Below are 16,426 nucleotides of genomic sequence, written 5' to 3'. Positions count from 1 at the left end.
AGTCACTGGCCCGTATGAAATATAGGCCAGAGTAGAAAACCATTTTTTCTTCCTTCAAAAACAATAACAAAATCTAATTATTTTCACAGGCAGACTCAAACTTCCACAAGAATCAAATTGTGCTATCCAGTGGATCCTTAGTGAGTACCATGAAGATGCACCACACACATACACACACAACACACACAGCACACACACACACACGCACACACACACACATACACACACACACACACACACACGGTGGGGGGATAAAAGTTCTACATGCATATGTGCTCTGAAGACATCGTAAATATAACTGGATCAAAAGAGGCGGACTAAAATGGTAACTGTGATAATAAGGCCACTCGGAAACATTTTTTCAACGGTGATGACTTCAGTCTTAAACATAAAACCCAGAAGTTAAGAAGGGGCTTCAAGAACCCTCGGGCACATATGTACTTATAACAGGTGATGGTGCAAACCATGGTGCTGTGTCAAGTGCAGTCCTCTGTTTCCACAGTTTCTGTGACTAACGCCTAAAGCATGGCTGCCTCCCTCTCTCCAAATAAAGTGGGCTGCTCCCTCCTCCTCCCCCTCACATCAGGGAAGAACGGATCTTTACTTTCATCTCTTCTCAGTTTAGAACACACACGTATGTACACACGTGCTCACCTGTAAGGGTTCGAGCTGGGGGTAATTAACTCGATGATGTGTACTTCCTTTTCATGGGGTTGACTGGGCAGGACACAACCTTCGGCGGCTTTGGGTTGAAGGTACTCGGCAAGGTAATTGAGTGAGAGGAAATTCTTCCCTATGTTACACGTAGGAGGAAACACTTGATCTGAAAGTAAAGACAGGGCATTTGGTCAGACTGGTGAGTTTATGGGACCAGACTGGAAGGGAAGAGGTGGTAACATGACTAAGGCAAAGTCTGAACCAGAAGCCACAAGCCCAAAGGGACCTCGTCGGTGGCCTCCTGCTGGCCAGGGCTAGGTGGCTTCTGTTTTGCCTTCACCCACTCCTTTCTTGTCCCTGTTCATCTCCTTTGACCCCTGCTATATCCCACTCTTCCATTAGAGTGATCCTTTGTCTTTGACTCAGGTCAGAACCATCAGTTAGGACTCTGTCCCTCAGAATCTGATTCAGGATATCAGGTGGGACTCGGACATCTTTCCTTTCTGAAGTTTTGTAGATAATGTAACTATTCCGCCGAGCCGGGGAGTGTAGCTCAGTTGGTAAAGTGTTTGCCTAGCATGCGAAATGCCCTGGGTGCCATCTTCTATGAAGTCTGAGGCCAGCCTGGGATACAGACCTTAATCTCAAGAAACAAAGCAACAACAAAGATCTACAGCTATGAGAGAAAACAAAATCATGGCATACACAGAAAAATGTATGTAACTCGAAACCTATGTCAGGCTAAATAATCGAGACTCAGAATCTCAATCCTCTCTGTCTATTTTCTCCAGATAACCCCAGTCACTCCTGTGTTCCTAGACCATAGCTCCTCCACTGGGCTGCAGACTTAAGACTGTCATCTTGCCTACCAAAAGGTCCCGACCTACCCAGGTATTTCCGGGAGCACATGCAACATTGAATCCATTTTTAATCCTATAGGCTTGCTTCTCCTTGGGTAATTGTAGCTTCAATACAAGTAGCTATTGGTTCTTTAGCCCACACATCTCATGCTTTTATAAATACCACTGGCTGAGGACTGCTCACTACCTCCACCAGGGAAAAGATATCCCAGTCCCAAGACTCTGAAGACACTCCTCCGTGACACATGCTATTTACACAGCACTACACCTGATGGGATTTCCATCTTGTGGCTTAAATGTTTAAGCAGAATCTGAGTGAAGCTGCTGGCACAGTGACAGCTGGGACCAGTGTCCAGGAAGTTTTAGGTGAAGCCAGATTTTCAGAAGGGGAATTAACCAGACCTGGCACTTTAGCGAGACAGACTTGTGTCTTTTAAATTTTAAGGACAGGGTGCTAGGGTTCACCTCCACATGGAAGGGATGAGCTTTCAAGGTTCTAAGGTTGGGCTGACACTCCCCTCCCCAACCCTCTACAGCTCACACTGGGGCACGGCAACAACCCCCAAAACACCTCAGAACAGGGGGGCACTACGGCCCCCGCTTGTGTGATTGCTGCAAGAGAGCATTGGCTCAATCCTCCTGCATTCTTTTCTACAAACCTCCTCCAAGGAAACAGCCCACAGCTCTTTGGAGCGGCCCTCCTCCACATCTGCTAAGGGTTTTTCCAGATGTGCAGATAAAGAATGCATACTTCACACAGCTGCAGCCCTGTGATGCCTCCCCCCTCCCCCCAGCTCACAAGACAGAAAAAACGATATCAGGGCTGTGGGGCTGAAATCTAATTGAGAATCAGGAGGTGTGTATGGGCCAGAAGACACAAGAGACTCGGACTTCCTGGGCCTGGGGCTTGCACTTCCCACACAGGTGCATCTAGCATGCAGCTGGCACACAACAGATACAAAGTATCAGCTTCTTGAGTCCACCAACAGAATGTGAAATTTGAGACAAACAAAGATGTCCCCAGGTTGGTGAGCCAGTAGGAAAAGTTTAACTGCCTAAAAGCTGCGGTTATTAAGGGTTCCAGTCCCACATGCCACTGTCCACCAAGCTGAAGGAGCCAATCATTTTTTTATTGTGTGGTGACTCTCAGCTCAAGTGCCTTTCCACATGGTTGGTATAAAAACTTATACTAAGTGCCAAAGGGAACCACAAATGGTGATCTGCAGGTAGAAACCTCTTAAGCTTGATAGAGACCTCAAGGGTATCATGACTAATGACCCCGAGACCCAGAACCATCTACTCTGAGAGCAGTAGGCACCTTGGAGGTCATGCAAAGGCTCCATTTTCTGCCGTGAAGACCTGTGCTTCAGATATGAATCTGTGGCGCTCCGATTAGAACCGGCAGTCTTCACTGGGCTCCTTCACTCTGTCGATAGTGAGTACCACCGCGGGGATGGCTCATGGAAACATAATTTGCCAACCCCATCCCTGTTTCTAATTTAGCTGGCCAGGACTGAGCAACGAGATGGTATTTCCAACAAGGTTCTCAGTAACAGCGGTGCTCCTGACACAGCAGCCACACTCTCAGAACCAATGGGGCTTGAACAAGAAGAGACTCACAGCTAGGGTCCCTGTTTGGAAGGCTAACCAGTCATACAGATGCAAAGTGATCATTGCTAATATTGCCTGGGGTCTCCCAGCTCCTCTCTCCCCGAGATGCTCCCTTCCTTGACATGGGCTAGTGACTTGGACCCAAAGTCTAGAGTTGAGTTTCAGGGAATCCTAGATACTCAAGGAGTCAACCAGTTTTCATCAACCGGGCACCAGGCATTTTACTTGTGCTTCTCCTTCTCGGTGTAAGCTCAGCTACTAGAGTGTCACAGCTCCTGGGGCAGGTGATCACTGTGCTGTTCCCATTGTCAAGGAAACAGAGTCCAACGTTCCAAATGCTTCCACTCCAGATTTTCTTGTTCTAACAATCCAAGAATTGTCCTCCCTTCATCCCTTCATGCTACTGGAGTCTGCTTCAGACAGACAGGGCGCTGGCTTAGGGCATTTATTAAGACATGTTTTAAAATCCCTTTGTTCCAATGAGGACTGACGACCACAAGAACAAACTTAGGCTGTTCAAACTCCATTCCCCTCAAAAACCCTCCTCAGGCCAGCGAGCACTTTCCAGTCGGCAGCTCACCGCATTCTGGGGATGAGCTTATGTGGCTCGTAAGGTACAGCATCAGGTAACAGCATCAGGAGTGAGGAATTCTACAGTTGAAAACTGGCTTCGCCACTTTCTAGTAATGTGGATAGAAGCACATCCACTTATCCCTCCCCTAAGCCCTGTATAGATAACAGAAACAATGTCCCCTTCTTGGACATTGTGACAACTCCAGATACAAATCTGCAGGTAGTCAACACACCAATGGTGCCCAACCTTTATACACCAATGGTGATTTACTTTACACACCAATGGTGGCTCACTTTTATCACACCAGTGGTGGCTCATTTTTACTTTAAACCAGCCCAGATCCAAGATGGGGGACCAAGCATTCAATATCCCCCAAGCCCTGGATAACATCTAAGGAGGAGATGACAGATGCCATCAGATTTGACGGGGCAGCTAAAGAGCTGTAACACTGTTTACACCTGACGACCGCAGGTCCCGTTCATGCGGATTATTTCCTAGTGACTTCTGAGGGTGGGTGGGGTCCCAAACAGTGCAAACTAAACATGGTTTTAAAAGACTTAAAGAAAATACGCTTTCAAAATTGGGTTGTTGGGAATTTTATCTTTCTTTAAGTCACAGAACTTAAAGTGGTCCAACTCTTACCAAAGCCTATAGTTCCTTTCTTCAAGAACTTGTCCTTGTAACAAGCATTAGTACTAAAAATGTATTTGAATACTTTCCCCTGTGTTAGTGACTAAAATGTAACTGATTTCTGAACATCAGAAACGGACACTGTCTTGAAACATTTGTAGAATAAGAAGTAAGAAGCTGCCTCAGCTGTCTAACCCATCCTTGGTTCTTCAGTGTATCCCCTGACACTGCTGTCCCTTCCCCAACACTTGGCCCCTTGCTTATTCTGAATTCTGTGCTTGTGTGTGTTCTAAATCCTACATAACAACCTCCTTTTCTCTCGGCGTCACTACCCCCTACCTCTCAGCTGGTTATAACCAGTCTCATTCCTGCAGAAGGAGGAGGAGGGGGTGGTATGGAGAAGAGTAGTTCTCATGACGCCTATTAGGTCTCTGCCAGTTCCAGGACTCTAGGATCTCTCTGAGCACTGGACTCAGAAAGGCACACAACTGATGGCTATAAATCCGCCATCAACAGAAGCCATGTAGCATTTACCTTCTCCCACTTTAATATAGATGTTTCTTGCTATCTTGAGTTCGGTGAACGAAGTCACTGCTCCATATTCCTTTTGGGCCCAGCGCAGCAGATGTTCATTTTCTTGAGGGAAATTCCTTTCCTCTGTTTCTGCTGTCAAGGAGAAGTTTCCTGATGGAAACTGGACCACAGAACCCTCTGAAACCTGGAACAAATAGAACTGGATAGTTAACATGACATAGTTACCCAGAGTCAAACCATTATTAGAGGAAGCCCTGGCTAGACTTAACCATCGTACCGAGTTGGTCTCTTTTCTCTGACATGCGGGCAGATGTGACAGAAGCAAGCTCTCCAAGAGCTGAATCAAGCAATCCCAAACCCACTTCTCCCAGATAACCCAGGCAGGCCTCCATTAAAGGCCAACCCTCTGAGTACCTCCAGTCTCCATTTCTTTTGTTGCCTTGTCTGTGGACTGACCAGGAACGCAGCACCTCTCTCAACAAATACGGATATCAGTGCCATGCCTGGAGCTGCACATTTAGGGGAAACACAGCACCTCTCTTGACCACGACGGACTTTAAAAGTTTTTAGCTTCCCAATCAGTGAGTACTCTTTGCACAGTGTTCAAAGATTCTAGATTGGGTGCTATCTATAACCCAGGAATGATTTAAAGTCTTCAGGTGGACTACAGCTTGTATGCAAACACTATGCCATTTTATGAGAGACACAAACATCTGTAGATTTTGGTACAGGGAGGTGGGCCTGTACCACAATCACGTGACCCAATGTCACGTGAGTCGATTGTGCCAGAAGTCATTACTGTGATGTGTCGCCTGTCACAGAGGAAGCATTGATAAGTGTGCAAATGGGTTTCATGGTCAGGGCAAGTGATCTCAAAGTCTGATGAGCAGCTGAACATGGCTTCCACAGCTGTAACATCTGCGGACAGAGTCACCCACGGTGAATACAGTGAGAACAACTTGCAACCCGTTTGTGTTTTCCCCAGCATTAACATAATGAATGGCTGAGGTGTCTAATCTTCTAAGGTCTCCCAATTTCAGGTTTCTCAGCAGGAAGAAGAATGTGGATAGCAGCTCATTTAGTTAAACTCCCAGATTCCTACAGGAATCGTGAGGTTGAGAGGGCATCAAACCAACCCCAAGAAAGCTTGCAAGGAGGTCTATGTGGACGTCACATTGCTGTGGACTACTCAGACCATCCCTGGCCTTGCATAGCACGGTGTATAAATGATAACACACCAAAAGGAGGAGAATCACCTGCTGCTGGAGTGTGGTCGGCTGACCCGCGGGCCAGTGTGTGAGAACTGCTGGCTAGTGTTTATAAACTGGTTCGTTCTTACCAGTGTCAATGTGAACACCCAAAACCTAGGCGACAGGGCTCACGAATCTCAAAACTATACATGTCACACATCAAACTTCATATTAACTATTTGTTCTTAGCAAACCCCAAGTTATTTATCAAGAGGCATTAGACAGCCACCCGGTAACAGCGAACCTTAGAACAAAAGGCAAGACGAGGGTAGGAGCTCTCAAGTGGTTCCCTCACGCACAACTGTATTTCTCCTCTTCCCATGAGCAGACTGGTGCTTGCTCAGCCGCTGTGATATGCTCCAACCCTTTCTACACAATATTTCACGCTCTCATATACGCACACGCATGCACTCAGATAAGTTGCTTGTTTTGTGCCCTTGTTATGCACCAGCCCAGCTCTAAACACTTGATCTTCCTCCTCTGCCCCCCCGGGGGGGCTAGAATTATAGGCGTGTGCCATCATGTCTGATACACACATATTTCAAATGCTGATTTGCTCTCCGAACCGCCCCATGATCTGCGCCGCCATCATCTCTATCGTGGCTGACGTGGACCGTGCCTAAGGAGCTGCTATTATCCCAACACTCGGACTCTGCCAGATTTTCCAGTGGGCCCAGCGTCTCTAGGTGACTCTGCTTGGTCTTGTTAGGAAACACCTCGCTCAGTGTTCCACAGTGTGGGAGGCAAGCACAGACCCAGTGTGGGGACCTTGCCGGTGCCTCTCCACCGGTGACTCTCAGCCAGGGACGATTCTGTTCCTCAGGGGGGCATTTGGCAATGTCTGTCAAGAAATAATTTTGATTCTCATAACCAGGAGGAGGTGACGCTGGTATCTCATCTAGCCATCCTATGATGACGTGTGGAGCGGCTCCAACAAAGAATTATCCACAGTGCCACTTCGTTGAGTCTGAGCAAACTTGCTGAAAACGCTGACGGTACACGCTGGGAAGGCTGCGGCAGCGACCATGGAGTAATGACCCAGTGTCATTACTTGACATTACCGAGTGTCATTACTACCCAAATATTGGCTCCACTCCCCAGGATGAACCCCTAGTCACCCCACTTTAAGGTGCATATCAGGTTTCGATCTTTCTTGTTTCCATAGTTATTTACTTTGTGTGTGTGTGTGTGTGTGTGTGTGTGTGTGTGTGTGTGTGTGTGTGTGTCCCTGGGCGTGTATGGAGGTCAGAGGACAACTGGAGGGGTTGTCAGGCTTAGTAGCAGGCACTGGGTCATCTCACAAGGCCCTGTGAGTCCTTAACGTTTAAGGAAGCCTTTCTGGTCTGTACTGGCTCAGGAAGCACGAAACCAATCATCAATAAACTGGGTATAAAAACTATGTCCTAAATAAACACTAGCTGCCCACCAACTATGAGTCAGGCACAACCACCAGCCCTTCGAGTGCCTCGAGTTACAGGTAATGATGACTCAGTCCTTGGTCTGCTCAAGGGAAGCCAGTGTCAAAGGTCACCAACCATCTTCTTGCCTCTACTAACCAAGCCACTCCTGGGTATCTCTGCGGGGGTGTGGCCACGCCCCAACACCGAACCCTAAACCATCTTCACCAGATCTCGTGACTTTAGCCCCACAGTAAAATCTTCTTGCTGCTGGGAAGAACTGACACATTTTTATTCAGCTTCTCACTGAAAGAATAAAACCCACAGCAGGGCAGGGTAGGCCTTGACCCATGCCGGCATCGATGTGCGTGTGAAGGTGAGGATCCTGAGATGTTCGTGGTTTGCCTCCCTTTTCGTGCTATAGACGTGCAACTTAACTCTGGGTTTCAAATGCATTGTGCAAAGCAAACTCCCCCCCCCCCCAGAGTGAACGAAGAGATGTGTCACACTGGTGCATTCCACGGGCAAGAAGAACAGTGCAACAGGGAGGGGTACACGGCAATGTGGAATGTGGCCTGAAGTCATGAAAGAGCCACGTGACGGTGGGGCTCAAGCAGGGGCCGCTCCTGCTGATCGGTCCTCCCTGCCACACACCAGCAATGCTGCCCCAGTGTAGTTCTCTCCAGGCAGCCCCAAAGTTCATAAACTCAGAGCTGAGGAATTTGGAAACGGAGTTAACGCCACTCCTCAGGCACATTCCAATACAGAGAGAGGGAAGCGGCCAGGGGCAGGGAGGTGTCCCTGACTACAGGTCAATGGAAATTTTCTGCTTTCGAAAGTGGTTAGTCAGCGTGCTCTCCCCTCAGCCACCAGCCCTGTAGGCCCTGCAAAGGCCCCTCCCAGCCATGGTGGAGTTGTAGATGTCGTGCACGGGTAGCTCCCACAATCCTTAGGACCAGAAATGGACCAGAATTCCATAGAGAAAGAATCCTCAGAGAGACTAAGAGTCTCCCTCAGCACCAGGGCAAGACCCACGCATGAGGCTTGGACTTGCAGTCACAGCAGGCTTCTGTTCCAACTCCTCCAGAAAGAGCCCCACACTCAAAACTGACAAGTTCCTTTCCTTTCCTTCCCTTCCCTCCCCTTCCCTGTGTGTGTGTGTGTGTGTGTGTGTGTGTGTGTGTGTGTGTGTGTGTATTGTGTATTGTGTATTGTGTATTGTAGTAGTAGTAGTAGTAGTAGTAGTAGTAGTAGTAGTAGTAGTAGTAGGCACATTTGGCAAGAGACAGATCTGGAGGTCAGAGGACAACTTGTAGAAGCCAGTTATCATCCTCCACTGAGGAGACCCCTGCACCCTTGTTTGATAAGCCATCTTTCAAGCCCTACTCTCTTATCAGCCAATCCCATTCCTTCACCAGTGTTCCATATTGTCACCTGGAAAATCTTCCTAAAATGCAAACAGGTGATATTACAGAACAGCATCCTTTTACAAATACATAAAATTTATTTAATGAGAGTACATTGTAGCTGTCTTCAGACACAGTAGAAGAAGGCATCAGATCCCATTACAGATGGTTGTGAGCCACCATGTGGTTGCTGAGATTTGAACTCAGGTCCTCTCTGGGAGAGCAATCAGTGCTCTTAACCGCTGAGCCATCTCTCCAGCCCCTTAAGTATCTTAATGTGGCACATAGCTGGGGAAGAGGCGAGTCTCTGCCCCTCCCCCTCTATTTCATACCACTCTACCACATGCCCAGAATTCAGCCCAGAGAACCAATCACTGCTGTAGAACAAACGACCTAATGCTGGGCCTTCTCTCTTCCTTCCCTGCCTAGATCACTCGGCTGTGCCCTCCGCACCTGGCCAACAGGCTCCTTTCCTCCATGCCCTTCTCTGTGAGGCCTTCCATGCTCCCTGTTCTCCTCAGGGCCTCCTGCCCATCCCTGCCCTCCTATAACAGTTCCTACATACTGACACACCCGCCATCTTCCCTTGACACAGAACACCTGAGGGCCAAGGAAGCAAGCTTTCATTGTGAATTTTGTCAGCTGGTACAGTGCGTGATGCAAGGCAGGGTTAATGATTGCTTGTTGATGGGACCCTTCTTGATGTCACTTACAGGAAAATCACTTTCACCCCAGAGTTTCTAGCTTCCCCGCCTCCCCCAGAAAATGACTCTCAGCCAGGCTTTAAAGCTAATGATTTTGGTTTCTCACCTAATAACTCTAGCTAAAGACCAATTATTAGAGCGTACTTAGCAGTTCCGTGTCTCCACCCACTGAACTTTCCTCCTGCTTTCTAATTAAAACCCAACCCCCTGACGTTCCCTGACATGACAGACGTCTTCCTGTGGGAATGCACAGAACGCTGAGCTCCAGGGAGCTCCACTCTTAGCAAGGGCCCGTTGAAGGGACAATCACTCAGTTATTTTGTGATCTAACAAATCCAGGGAAGCTGAGGTACACCTGAGTCCCTTCCTTACCAGAATGTTCTTTCCTGCTCGAACTGTACACAGCATTGGTATTTTTAAATTCAAGTTATGCTACCAGATTTTTTTTTTTTTTAAGAGCAGAACATCTCTCTATCTGCCAAGGTTGGGAGTTTTATTACAAGAACTTACGGCGAGGCTACAAGAGCCAAGTCTATTATTTTTTCTGGATAAGATTCAATAGCCTCGTCCAAAAGTACATGAAAAAAAAAGCCAGGAGGCATCCAGCCTTTTGTTTCCACACCTGTGTTGGAGCTTTAACTCTTCAAGTTCCACACAGACTCACTCACATATGCCTTGAAGTTGAGCTCACGAGCCCAGGTGAAGGCTGTCCCTGGGAGACTCTACAGCGTCTTCCTGGAAATGTGCTTCTTCATGTTTGCACTGAGCTCATCAGGTCGGCTGACTCAGAGGTCCAGCAGTTGCAGCACACCCTCCCCGAGTCTGTTCAGTCGCCAGTCAGGGAAGAAGAGGGGAGCTCTGCTGTGGGCAGTGCTGTGGCTGCTCAATACCTCCTCTAGTTCTATCCTCCCATTTCTAGATTCCGCCCCACCCCAACCCACTTTAAGGTGAGCACCCCAGATGCACATTCAGGTTTCAGCGGACCACAAGTGACCATCGGGTCTGCCTTTCCCTCTCATATCCCCTACTTGAAGTTCACTCACATGTGGTCCTTGGAATTCAGTCTCACTTAAACCTGCCACACTACCAACGGCCCACAGCACTGGCAGATCTGGGTCCACCATCTTTCCTTGTGTATCATTTCTATTGTGTCCATCAGGTTCCAAACCCCTCAGGATGTATCCATCTATTGTATCCATCCCAGTCCAAACCCTTTAGGATGTATCCATCTATTGTATCCATCCTGGTCCAAACCCCTCGGGATGTATCCATCTATTGTATCCATCTCATCCAAATCTCACAGGATGTATCTGTTTACTCTGCCCATCTCTCATCTCTTCCTCTGGAGCCTGGAACCCTCACCCACATGGTGCAGGGGGCACATTCCAAGCACTTGGGATGTGAAGAGGACCAATAAGACAGTAAGTGTCGGAGAGAATGCATCTTGAAATTCAATTGGCTGGCTGTGCCTGCCACAAATTTTGTGCTGAAGAGGATTTTGAGGCCATATTTAGGAACAGAGAAACAGGAGCCAATGTTAGAGTGTATGTACTATGAATGTCAGGGACTCTGGGAAGGCTATCTCGATTCCCATTTATAAATTATTCAATAGGACAACCACTGACTGCACATCGCTAATGAGAATCTGAATGTTGCTAAATTGACCCACATTGAAGATAAAAGATACGTACCAGAATTTGAAGGTTGGTTTTTGCTTTTGATTTTTTTTTAAATGCCGTGTGGTTAAGCATTACATGTTTAAATATTTTGTTGAGTGAATTAGTTATATTTTTACATATTTATATTTAAAATTATACATGATTCCAGTTTGATTTCTAGCAGAGCATCTTCTTCCAATATGACCCTAAGGAATAAACGCACTTATAGGCTGGTGATGCACATCTACCCATCTGATTCTTAGACTCAGAACACAGATCAATGATAAGAAGACACCCTGAGCTAGTAACTCCCCCAGTGTAATCTTCAGACCACTGTATGTCAGGCAGAAAAGAGTCAACATATAGATCCCAGAGTGGTGGGACGAGTGCGTTCTTACTATCCAGGACGCCAATGCATCACCAGGAACACTGGTCGAGGCCGGAGACTGATTTTCTGATTTGTTTTCATGGTGGGGGAGACTGAAGCCAGGGATTTTTGCCTGGCTAGACTAGTGCTCTGCCACTAAGTTACATCACCAAGTCTGCAAATGACCTTTGCTATTGATTTTACTTATTACACATTCTTTATCAATTTCACCCATGAATTAAATCGTATCTACGTCCCTGTGTCCCCATGGTTCTGTTTGTTTTTGTTAGTGTGCATGTGCATGGTGTGTGTGTGTGTGTGTGTGTGTGTGTGTGTGTGTATGTATGTGTGTTTATGTGTGTGTACTCTTAACCACAGTAGGCATGTGGAGATCAGAAGTTTGAACAAGACTGCTGCTCTGTGACCAAGTAGAAATCTCTTCCTTACATTGGTGAAGGAGGGGGGAAAAAAGCCCAAAAGGAAGAAAGAACTGCCACATGGTGGATGGGACCATCATCTTGCATGTTTAGAAAGAAGCGGTTCTTGCAAAATAAGAGAAGCCACAGCTCCACAGAGATAAAGAAAAGCTGGCTGAGACCTCACGGGGAAAGCTGTTCCAGGAATCATCACACGGGTGAACTCCTCCTTCCCTCCGAAAAACCCTCCAGTTCAGGCCTGATGCACTGGAGCCTGGGCTAACAGCTGGGTGAGGACTGGAAATCTGGCTTACAGGCTCTTGGGGCTGCTCAACTCACACAGCCACCCTTGCCTGTTTGCATGACTCTGGTGGAGAATCCACACAGTAAAGATGAGCTTCTTGGCCGAACCCTGCCCTGCCCCACCATCCCTTTCCTTTCTCTATGCCTCTTCACTTTCAGCACCCCACCCCCACCCCCAAGGAAGCAGCACCCTCAGGGAAACAGAAGGAGCACTGATATTACAGGTAGATCTCCATGAATTTGGGGATAGCCTGATCTAGGTAGTAAGTTCTGGGCTAGCCAAGCCAGCTCAGTCCCAGGGGGTCGGGGGAAGGCATGAAAAAGGTGGTCCCTACCCCCCACCCCTTCCCTGGAATCATCTCTGTGCCAAGGCAGGATCTGCAAATGGGTCTGGGTACCTCACGCCTCCACAGAAAGACATCAAGGAGATTATACTTGGATGTTTTGTGTGCAGGGTCCAGCAAAATTAAAACCTTTCAGGACCTGAAAGATTTACCTCAAGCGAGCACCGAACCCTTCCTTCTGAATTAAGAAAGTCACAGGCTCCTTCTACCCAATCCCCAAGAGGACTGTACTCGACCATTTCCTTCGAAGTCCCCGTGAGGTGAAATTCAATCTGAAACCTGTTTTCTATTAGCATTATGTCATGACTTGATGCTGTTTTAAAAGGGATTATTCTAAAGAAATAATAACATCCATGCCCATGAACCGACTTTCGTAATTTGCAAACTAACATTTGTGAGCCGTAAGATCACAGCATTTGCCAATCATGCATATAGGAAATGCAAATTCATATAACTGGGTTTTTTTTTTCTTTCAGTTCTTGGGTGTTTTTATTTTGTAACCCAAACCAGGTTATTATACTCCAATAAAACGACTTAGAACATACTTGACTGTTAATTTTTCTCAAAGCGTTCACCATGGCCGTCTTGAGACATTTTAGTTTTTCCTGACATGTAAGATGTTGAAGGATGGAGATTGACTGCTCTGTGTTCTTCACATGCCACAGGCTGTGCACAGCACGCTGGACACCAGCATACATAACCCAGTCAAGGGGATGTGCTAATCCACAGGCACGGTGCAGGAATGGAACGGTGGGCATGAGGAAGCACGGTTGGCTACAAGGAGAATCAAAGCATCTCACCTCCAGTTTGAAGATCAGGCTCACCAACCCCAAAGTAATCAAGGAAGAACCCCAGGCTAGCCAGAGATATGCCTGGGTTTTACAACATAACACCCTAGATTTCTGAACTCACTCCCTCACCCTCTATTGCCTTGTGATATCGAAAGGAACTTGCCAGGCATGGCGACTGTGCCTTTAATCCTAGCACTTGGGAGGCATCCACAGGTAGCTCTCCATGAATTTGGGGACAGCCTGATCTATGTAGTAAGTTCTGGGCTAGCCAGGGCTACTCAGTAACACCCTGTCGCAAACAAAATCAACAACCAAAGAGTCACTTGAGTTCTATTTCAAAGCATATTTATCACCGAAAAGGTGCTTTTCAGGAAAAAGGAAAGCATTAGCAAGGAGAGGAGAAGGTGGAGGAAGAAGAGGAAGAAGAGGAGGAGAAGGAGGAGGAAGAGGAAGAGGAGGTGGACCTGGAGGATCTTGAGGAGGCACTATTGGCTGTTGACATTGTTACTATTATCTACCATGCCCCTTAAGCTGTGGCCATCCTCCATTTATACTTCTAGGAACTTGCCACTGTGGAAGGCTATTTTTCCTCCACATCTAAGGTGCCAAGCCAAGTTGAAGGACACAACATGAAGTTTTACAAAAGCCGGACAGCAGATAGGATCTTAGAGGGCCCTTTATAGAGATCTTCCCGTTCATTCTGGTTATCTCTTACATGACAGGAAATAACAGTTCCAAGAAACTGGAGGACCTCCCCATGCCCCGGAGTAGGCAGCAGGGCTGACAACAGACAGAACTGGGAGCTTGTGTCAGGCACTGAACAGGCAGTCCCTATATGGTAGGGTCGAGCCTCCCCCAACGCCAGGCCCCACAGCAGCTCAACACCAGGAGGCAAACACTCCCACAGCCTGGGTGTGAGAATTCTGCTAAGTGAATCCTACACGGAGTCTGCTTCTTATGGGCTGGAGAAAGGCACTCTGAGACATTAAATGAAATGCCAGATCACACAGGGTAGCCAAGGATGAGCACGGATTAGAACGGCCGGGCTCCCCAGACCACGCTCCTCCCACGTGGGACGGTGAGCACTGACTGCCTGCAAAGGCCATCTCCCTTGGGTGAGAGAGTCTGCCCCAGGTCCACTGAGGTTGGGTGGGGATATTTGTACAAAAGCTTTGCGAGCTGCAATAAGGGGGGGAGCACAAGGTTTCACAAAGGACCCCTGCTCTTCTCTGCCTCTTCTGGCCTTCTGTATTATTTCTTTCTCTGAACCTCCCTCCCCTGCTGCCTGAGAAACCGTGAGAGGAAGGAGAGGAAAGGGACATCTGGGGACAGGCAGGAACGACTGTGTCAGACACAGATTATCTGGCTGGAAACCAGGTTGAAGTAAACATAATCATCAAGTAACCAATGACTTGCATATGTTGACTAGACCCCATAGTGGACAGAGCACTCAAGGACGCCAGGCGTATAAACGGGAGGTGTGAAGACAGACACTATCCGCACATTCTGTACATCAGCTTGGCTTGGGTTCTGTGGTAGCTTAGCATTGGCAGGTCAACAGGATCTAGAATCACCCAGCAGATGGACTTCTGTGCAAGTCCGTGAGAGATTTTTCTAGATTGGTTTATCTGAGGTGAGAGGACTCATCCTAAATGTGGACAACACCGGTTCATGGTCTGGGGTTGCTGGCAAAATCTTAGGAGGGAGTGTGGAACTCCAGCCTTCGCCCCTCTGCTCCCTGACTGTGGATGCATGCACTCGTCTGCCTGGAGTTCCTGCTGCTATGCTACCCTCATCATAGACTGCGTTTTCAAACAAACAAGAGAAACTCTTCTGCTACAGCAACAAGACAGATGACCTACACGACTCCAGTCACCTCAGTCCCTGCGTGCTGTTGGGAAGGTGCTTTGTAGGTATGACTAAAATCCAGAACTCTAAGGAAACATCGGTCATTGGAATGACCTGGCCCAGGTGGTGGAAAGCCCTTAAGAGCCAGACAAGGCTGCCCTGAGGAAGAAAACATTCCAGTTGTAGATCTTAGCTTTAGCGCATGCCCACAGGCATTGGTTCTCTTCCAGCAACTTCTCTCTGCGTCTCCAACTCTCCTTGCCTGTCCCCACCATGGTGCAAGCTGATTCCTTGCAATAACTTTTTGTGTATATCCCCTATAGGGTCTACTTCTCCGAAACTCTGGCTGGCACGGTTTCTGTGAATTGCTGATACAGGCCTCGGGAGAAATGGAGCTGTATGTTCTGGCCCACTGATCAACCAAACCCAAGAGTGGTTAAGGAACAGAGAGCCTGAAGGACATCTCCTTGGGGAGAAGCAATGGAGAAGGGGCCGGAAGCCAGGCACACTGGTTTGTGTCCTTTGGAGCTTCCAAGTTGGTATTTTTATGCCCCGCCCCCATTTTCTAGTTTATAATCCACAGTCTCCGTAGACAACCAGGATGGTGCCCTCTGCCAAAGCTAAGAAAACTGAACTAACGGACATTTAAGCTTGGTGATGAAACGGTCCCTGAGGTGCTAAGGGTATGTGTGTACTAATTAAGCAAGGCGGCTCATGGAGCTGATCCAAAAACAGTCCAACCAGGAGCCCAGAGGAAACGTGTACTTGGAGAAGGGGTCAAAGAAACAGCTTCCAAACCCTTGGTGGAGCGGAGTGCCGCAGGGCCCTGTACCTCAGTTTCCAAGTCGTTTACGACAGACATTGTCAAAAAGAGGCCTTTGTTTGCCCTGAAGTTCCGTTCTGAGGCCCTAATCTTGGGATAGCCATTCGTGGCCCCATGCTAGACAAGAGACTTATGGAGGACAGCATGGTTTTGCCCTCAGATCAGGCAGTGTGGCTTTTCCCAACAAGGCCCCAGTTCTCTACTCTGAGGGATGCTGTTGCAAACACTTAGCCAAGCTCCTAGGCTTTACGTG

The 16,426-nt window shown here is 47.8% G+C and overlaps 1 protein-coding gene across 1 annotated transcript in view; it reads right to left on the bottom strand.

The window, feature by feature from the left end:
• The window catches only part of Tgfbr3 (transforming growth factor beta receptor 3), a 173,324-nt gene that overhangs the window by 41,964 nt on the left and 114,934 nt on the right, over positions 1-16,426 (bottom strand). Inside the window, exons 5-6 of the mRNA NM_017256.1 lie at positions 4,867-5,050; positions 655-823 (exon numbers count right to left, since the gene is read on the bottom strand). Coding sequence (NP_058952.1) covers positions 655-823; positions 4,867-5,050 — 353 coding nt within the window. The remainder of the gene's footprint in view (positions 1-654; positions 824-4,866; positions 5,051-16,426) is intronic.

The sequence above is a fragment of the Rattus norvegicus genome, chromosome 14 (assembly GCF_021556685.1).
Source record: "Rattus norvegicus strain SHRSP/BbbUtx chromosome 14, alternate assembly SHRSP_T2T, whole genome shotgun sequence".
NCBI classification, from domain to species: domain Eukaryota; kingdom Metazoa; phylum Chordata; class Mammalia; order Rodentia; family Muridae; genus Rattus; species Rattus norvegicus.
This window is presented reverse-complemented; position numbering and strand designations above follow the sequence as displayed.